General features: G+C 39.7%; 1 protein-coding gene across 1 annotated transcript in view; it reads left to right on the forward strand.

Moving 5' to 3' along the window:
- Nucleotides 1-8,085, forward strand: part of PSTPIP1 (proline-serine-threonine phosphatase interacting protein 1) — a 41,600-nt gene that overhangs the window by 22,795 nt on the left and 10,720 nt on the right. Inside the window, exons 7-10 of the mRNA XM_018567631.1 lie at nt 134-232; nt 2,189-2,234; nt 6,259-6,338; nt 6,434-6,530. Of these exons, the coding sequence (XP_018423133.1) occupies nt 134-232; nt 2,189-2,234; nt 6,259-6,338; nt 6,434-6,530 (322 nt within the window). The remainder of the gene's footprint in view (nt 1-133; nt 233-2,188; nt 2,235-6,258; nt 6,339-6,433; nt 6,531-8,085) is intronic.

The following is an 8,085-nucleotide window of genomic DNA, read 5'->3' on the forward strand; positions in this document are numbered from 1 at the left end:
GTGTGGTGGTGGCGGGGGGTGGTGGGGGGGGGGGGGGTGTAAGTGTTTTATAAGAGTATATCTCTTTTTCTGTAACAAGTAATTTTTAGTCACCGCAAATCACAGAACTATATCTCTTTCAATTCCTGTTTAGTCAAAGAAAAACTATGAACAAAAATGTAGAGAAGCAGAAGAAGCAGAACAGAACTTTGAGCGTCTGACCATATCAGGAAATCCCAAACAAGTAGAGAAGGTAAGAAATGACTTTCCCAACGTACAATTAATGTGCCACAGTATGCCTATGTATGTCAACTACGGTATCTATCTATTGACACCAAAGTACCTGTACTGCAGCACACGACCATGCATGTGCTTTGCGTTGTTGTGTGCTATGTTAAAGCAAAAGGTGCAGGTTTGGTTTTTCTTTCATTGCAGTCCATTGACAACCCATTCTTGATGAACCGGTGCCCTAATGCAGCTTGCATTAATGTGCAAAATATGGCACATTAACGTGTATGCAGTGAGAAACCACAATGGAACTGCATAGTGTGAAGTAGCCCTTTATAGTTTGATCTGCACTGCTGGCCATGTGATGTGTATACTATGAGGACATAGCAGGACTGATCTCTCTCCCCATCCCCTATAAATCTATTGGGTTCTGCTGCACATGCATGGGAAGCACAACCTGGACCCATTTAATGACAGTGCTGCTGATCTCTACTAACCTGCAGCGATCCACACACATACCAGCAATCATCTCCTGTATAGGAAGTCTTCCATCACTAATAACTTATTTGCAACTCTCTTCAGGAGATCATGTGACATGTATAAGCCACAAAAAAGTTATTAGTGATGGAAGACTCCCTGTGCTGGTAGCTTATTGCTGGTATCTGTGGATTGGTGCAGGTTAGAGGAGATCAGCAGCTAATTAAAAATAGCTTAAAACATTATGAGAAAGAATATTAAACCGCATTCTGGAACTACATCAGGTAAAATCTTAAAGTATATTTCCACGTTTGCAGCTAAATTACAATAATACACACTTTATATTTGTTACATGTTCTCATTCACATAGCATAACTTACAATAATATATAAAAATAATATCTTACTTTTGAACTTGCTTCTTACTTGCTAAAAAACCCTCCCTAGCTTTCTCCTTATATGTATTGTTAAGGAAGGGATGGGGAGTTATGTTTACCATAAATAATCCTGTTTTTACTGTGCTGGCAGATCTCATTATCAGTTGTAAATTAGGTTTTAATGCTGTCCCAACAAAGGGTTAAAGATCTCAAGGCTTGAGTGGTACATTGTAAGTTAATGCAATTTCCCATCAGTTTGTTCCTCAAATTGCAAAGTTCATAATAGCTTGTAGTCCTATGTATAATCTTGCTTCAAAGACACAAACAGAAAGGGAAGAAATATTTTTAGAATTCTTTTTGGGTATGCTGTGTGAATGGGACAACATAACAAACATATAGTTTGGTTTTGTCAAATTTGACAGCGAAAGTGGGAATACACTTTATTGCATATCTAAAGCCAATTTTATTTCATTATTAATTTAATAATTAATTATTATTTCGGATAAAGTAGGGAAAAATTAAAACCACTGTCAGTTGTTTGTTTTCTTTGGTCATCTTTGTCTTATTGGGAAGATTTCACTTCCTATTATGTAGACTTAACAGGAAGAGATGATTTTTTTAATTGTAAGGGAAATCTCCTCTTAGACAGTTGTCACTGGTACGAGTGTCCCAAATGAAGATCCCTCCTCTATTCCTGTTCCAGAAGCAAATCAAAAGATTTAACCACACCTTCATTCCTGGTGATATCGGTAAGCAGGACAATTAGAGTGAATCTCCATAAGGCCAAGTTCACACAGGCGGCAGCCTCTCCCACCATATGGAAAGGCATCTGATCACTTTTCAGAGGGTGGTGGAGCAGTGGCTGCCTGGCGTCCAGGAGTGATACTGTCGCATCCTGAATGCAGGTATTTTTTTCTTATTCCAATGGGGATTTTGTATTACAATATTGTGCCACAAGTGTGTACTCATGGTGCGGCCCCATTCATTGCAATGAACGCATTTGAAAAGCGGTACCTCCTGTCAAATGCGACATGCAAGCACCACATTATCACTCATTCAGTATGAAATGGTTGTTTCCTTATAAAGCCTCAGACAGAATCTTAAAATGAAATCCTTTTCTCTTTTCAGAGCCAGAACAAACTGAAACATTGTAAGGATGCAGCTACTGAGGCAGGTACAGAAGCTGTGTTCTATTCTAATTTATATATTCATGTCTGTGTGCCATATGTGTTTAATCCTACCTTCATATCTAAGAAACACAGGCTTGCTGCATTAACCTCTATTTATGTCAACTGTGATTTACTGTATAACTGACCACTTGTATCAAGGGTCAGTCCAGACAGCAGAAAAAGCTGTTTTGTATATAGATCTTTGAACTGATTTTGAAGATGATGCTGATATATTGATATGCCAAGATAACATGCAAAGAGTGTAACTGGAAGAGGATACATGTCTGGTGAAGACCTTTCATACTACTGGTATATCAAAGCGTCAATGTGCACTTTTTGGGTGTGATTTTTTTTCTTTTTTTTTACTTACTCTGTTAGAATACATTTTCATCTCAGAAGAGTGAATTAAAAGAAAACTAAAGCCAAACCTTTTTTTTTTTTTGCTTTACTACTCTTTTGGGTCAGAGGAGAACTTTCACCACGGCGAGCTATCTGCAGACAGTGCAGAGCCATGCTGTAGCTGGGAAGGATCCGGACAATATTTTCGGGATACACCCTGCTGCCTGATTGACAGCTGGCTTTGCTTCTATAGAGCCAAAGGCAGCTGTGCCCGCCCCCTCTCCTGGCTGTCCCTCAAATGAGCGCTGGAGGAACAGAGAGGGGAGGGGGGGGGGGGAATCCCTGCGGGGGAGTGGTGACTGACAGTCCCTGCTGTCTGCAGGGGTAGCCTGTGAGCTGAGCGATCAGCAGACACACAATTTCTTCAACTCTCGGTGTAGAGTCAGCATGTGAAAACTGCACTGTTCCTCGCGGACTTCTCCTTTAATTAAAGTGGATCTAAACCCAGTTGTTAAAATATCACATAAGCTTTAACATGTTAATGTAATTGTAATATTTGTTTTTAATTAGTAATAAAATACAAGGCCATTATGTATGTATAACCACTTCCTGTCATACAATGACCACAGCCACAGAGGCAACTCTGTCTCCCAAACGTCACCCAATCATAACATACAAAATCTACAACAGAAGGAGGTTCAAGGTGTTCTCTTTTCAGTTGGAGGTTAATTGTTAAAGAAGGCTCCTTATCGCAAAGTGTCAGCAACAAAAGACCTTGATGCAAAAATCATATTTATAGTAAGCAAGCCATTCAGAGTACAGACTGACTAGGTTACCAATATTTCATCCAATATACCTCTGTTTTACACTGCCTTCCTTGTATTTGTGCCACTATTCTTTGGATAACCTGGAATGATTAAAAAAAAAAAAATTCCCAATGTATTAGCCTTTCTTGCTGCCTCTTTTACATCAGGGACTATATCTACATAGCCTGGAGCCATGAGCCATGAGTACCAGTATATGTTTCAACACTTATTTTCTCAAACTCTAGGCTGCAAGTTATTGTAAATATGAATAAATCTCTTTATCTTTTTCACTCCGTTTGTGTTTGTTTCATGAATCAAGTTTCTCCTGGTTTTTCCCAAAGCAATAGTAATACATTAGTTTTGACACTAGGTGTCTCCATTTGTCTTTTTAGTACAAACAGGATGAACATTTTTAAAGTAGTGGATATTGACTGCATATCATTGAAATAATCACTTTGCTATACCTATGTGGACTTATGAACAAATTGTACATTTCTTTTCCGATGGCTATTTTTAACTAACTTTTAGCTGTGTATTTAATAAAATCATATTTTAATGAAAATAAGTTGTGGGGATAGATCGAGCGTCTTAAAAGCCCCCTTCCCCAATGGTTCTGGGTACCTGGTGGAAGTAACATTTTTCTAACTTGGATTTCAGTTTTAAAGTAGTATTAAATCCTCAAATCTTTCCAGTAATAAATCTATATCAAACAAATATACATTGCCCAGCAAAATAAAAAATAAAAATATATATACATATATATACATATATATATACATAAATACTACTAAACTATACTAAAAACTGCTATGTTTTCTTACGCCACTAGAGGGCATCAAAACTTGCTTTACTTCAGATCTCCCAGATCTGAAATATACTGATGTATGAATGTTATCATATGAAATTGTAGCAGACTGTTCTGAGATGGTTACATTACACCCGAATTACTAAAGACTGCATTTGTTCATTATAATGATTTTATTTGTCTTTTTTATCTTATTTTTTTTAATCTTCAGTACAGTTCCTAGAAATATATAATGTATTTCAGTTAGGGCAGAAAGCAGTACAAGTGCAGTCTGTAGAATACAAATATGTGGGAACCTTTCTCCTAGTGAGCCTTCAGCTTATATAATACTTGTAGAGAGTAATACCACCTAGCCCACAAGTGACCCTGACTCAGTTGCTAGATTTCAGCTCACTGCTGATTTCCACTGTGAATACAATTATGTGGAATAGAGAAAAAATACTTACAGGGTTATTCACAAAAGGGTGAAGAGTTTGGAGGAACAATCTAGGAAAACATAGCTGAACTGGAAACATTCTCCAATTCAACTCACTGTCCAGTTCAGCTATGTTGTTCTAGATCAGGGGTCGGCAACCCCCGGCACGCGTGCCCAGCTTGGCACGGGAGGCCACATCTGCTGGCACGCAAACTCATTTTTTTGTTCGCATTTGACATCGCATCGTATTTGCATCGCTCGAGCCGGCTGTCAAATTGAAGTCCCACCCATTTCCCTCACGTTGCCAGATGACGTTCATGCGCGGAGCCGCGCTGAGGAGGCCGTCGACGATCTGTTCACTTGCTGACCCCTGTTCTAGATTGTTCACCTCTCCTGCCTTCTCCAAACTCTTCACCCTTTTGTGAATAACCCTCTCAAAATATGAACACAAGGGGGTCTATTCACTAAGCTGCCGAGGGCAGCCGAGTGAACAACCGACCCCAAGTGAAGTGAGCTGAACACTGTTCGGCTATTCACTTCAGGCTGGTACGGCTGATTTCAGCCATATATCGGCTAAAATCAGCCGTACATCGGCTAGCTTCGCATGTTCGGCCTATTCTTATAGATGCCGAACAGCAGTGAGAGAATAGCCGAATGCCGCCGAGCGGCATTCGGCAGGCTAAGTTCGGGACCTGTACGGGCTATTGTGAATAGCCTGTACAGCAGCCCTTCGGTTCTACTGAACCGAAGGGGTCCTGGGACCGAAGCCAGCCGAAGGATCGGCCGAAGCTACAGCCAGATCCTTCGGCTGCTTCGTGAATAGACCCCATGTTTTCATTTACAAAAATCTGAGCTAAAAACAATGCTCAAGCTAACCGATCAGAAAGTTGTTTTAATTGAATACTCCATATGGAAAAACTTAAACATTTAGATTTCACTGAAGATATACCTGGTGGATAAAACACTAAGAAATAACAATCTAAATAGACGCATTTTGATAACTAGACTTGGCTGCTCAGTTATGCTTTATGCTGTCGCATAACAGCTAGTGATGTTCTTGTAACTCAGGAATATAACAACATATAGCTTGAGGTTTGGAGCTGCTCCCTTGCACTGGCCCACGAGTGTCATTATAGTAAATACAGTCCTGCACCACAATGAATTTGTCTTATATGATTCATAAATACCTGAGATGTTGAACAGCGTTTAAATGGAATTTTCTATATGAAATGCTGCTTGCACCTTGGATACAACAGGCCCTGAATCATATGTGTAATTCACATGGCTGGATTTAGCATTAGGCATAGCAGGCCTATGCCTATAGGAAGCAGAGACAAAGTGGCATCTTTGTTTTTTGTATAGTAATTGCCCACACATTTTTTCCCATAATCAGTAAACATTCACCCTTTAAATAAGATTATTTACCCATTATCTCATATTCTAAGGCCAGATAGGGACAATAAAAGAAGAACATCTTCTGTAGTAAAGTGATGACCCTAGCACAGGGGTGTTGGATTGGACGCCAAAGGTTGTGTGGATACATTCTTCAGTGTCGGAAATCCAGCCGTGGTTGTTTCACCGTCTCCTATTCTGTGTGAAGGTGTGATAACACAAATATTTGGTTATAGTAAAACTAATGAGATATTGTGATTATTTTGTTCTAGACCAGCTGTATAAGAATAACATTACTCTACTGGACAAAGCCCGCATTGAATGGGAGGCAGAGCATACAAGCACTTGCGAGGTAATAACACATAAACCTTCTTCATAAACCCTGACCTGTGTCCTCTTATTGTTTGTGTATATATAATGTGTTGTTTTTTTGGGGGGGGGTTTTAGGCATTTGAACAACAAGAGAACGATAGAATCAGCATACTGCGCAATTCTTTCTGGGTTCACACCAATCAGTTTTCCATGCAGTGCATAAAGGATGATGAGGACCAGTTTTAACCCGAAAAATATATGCTGGAAATAGGCAGTTATTCTATGTTTTTTACAGTATAAATGTATCTAATTGACACTAGGCTATACAAGGTGCAATCTATTATTTTTGACAGAGGGAAGCTGGAGAAAAATGTTTCTTTAAATGATGAACTTACATACATTAGAGAACATTTTTTTTGTGGCAGCACAGGGCAATCTACAGTGGAAAAGAAGACAATAATTGTGATGTCCTTTGTAGTAAGCCCCTTAGTGATACCCATAATATTACTTTTTTTATTGGAAGCACATGTATAGTACTCCGCTATACACTGAAACAGGCGAACACTTCACAGGCCATAATAAATTATTCCTGTGGATAGCAGGTTTGCTTTTTAATACTGGGATTGTGTGTTTGATTTGCACTAACGATGCATTTTGCATTATGTTGTATGTTTATCTGCTCTTGTAATGACTCCAGTGTACATGTCATTATCTGTTATGAAAATTAGGGCAGATTTAAATGGTTCAGTTACATGTTGGAAGTTTGTTGATCAATAACCAGGGATCTAAATAGTCAGTCTTACATTATTATATTTATGAAGGCTCGCTTACTTTTCTATTTATCCTCTCGTTTAGCTTCATTGACTTCTTTGTGTGTAACTGGATCAGATAACAGAGACTTGACGTTAAAGAAAACTTATACTGAGATATACATTACAGAAATGGCTCCCTCTACAATTGCTAGTTGTCTGGGTGTCTCCAACCTCAATTTTGTCTAAGTCACTGGTTTTAAACAAGTATGCAGATTAGAAATGTAGTAAGCCATTGGATCAGGATGACAGCTAACCAATCAGCATTTTTAGATGAAGAAGTCAGCAATGGCAGTTTCCATATTCTCTCGATTTTCTATAATGCCCATTCATGTTTCTTTGGGCTGTTGGCGTGCTTTAACAAACCTGCATAAACTCACGTTATGTCACTTGTTAAAGTGCATTACCCTCAAGCATTTCTAACCCCAAAACCAAAGATTTAGGGGGTTATTAAACCCTCACGTTTTTTTTGCATTTATCTACTGCTAGCAAGCAGTAGATATATGCAAAAACTTTTTTTTTTTTTAAACCTTTTGAAACAGGTTTAAACTTACCTGTGTCTTCGCCGCGCACTCCCGGTCTCAGGCGGCCGCGAAGTATCTTGCGCAGTTCAGATGTTCAGCCGAGAGACAAGGAGAGACACAAGTTAAGTCCATGGAGCAGTGTGCACCCGCACAGACACCTTGGGAAATCAGAGGAGAGGAGGACAGAGGCGTCAGCGCTGGATCGGAGACCCGCAACAGCGCTGGAGGGACGGCTGAAAAGAACAGTAAAGAAGAAGATTATCGAATAAAAAGGCATCATTTAACCACCTCAGGGCCGGCCGTTGTAAAAAAACGGCCGGCCGAGAGGTCTCTAGATCTGAGCGGGCGTCTTTAGACGTCCGCTCAGCCACGCCCACCTGCGCACGCCGCAGGGCGCGCGCGAGCTGGAAACACCGGCAATTTAAAAACAGGCACCAATGCCTGTTAACATACA

The sequence above is a fragment of the Nanorana parkeri genome, unplaced genomic scaffold (assembly GCF_000935625.1).
Source record: "Nanorana parkeri isolate BGI_ZX_2015 unplaced genomic scaffold, ASM93562v1 scaffold1078, whole genome shotgun sequence".
Classification (NCBI taxonomy): Eukaryota; Metazoa; Chordata; class Amphibia; order Anura; family Dicroglossidae; genus Nanorana; species Nanorana parkeri.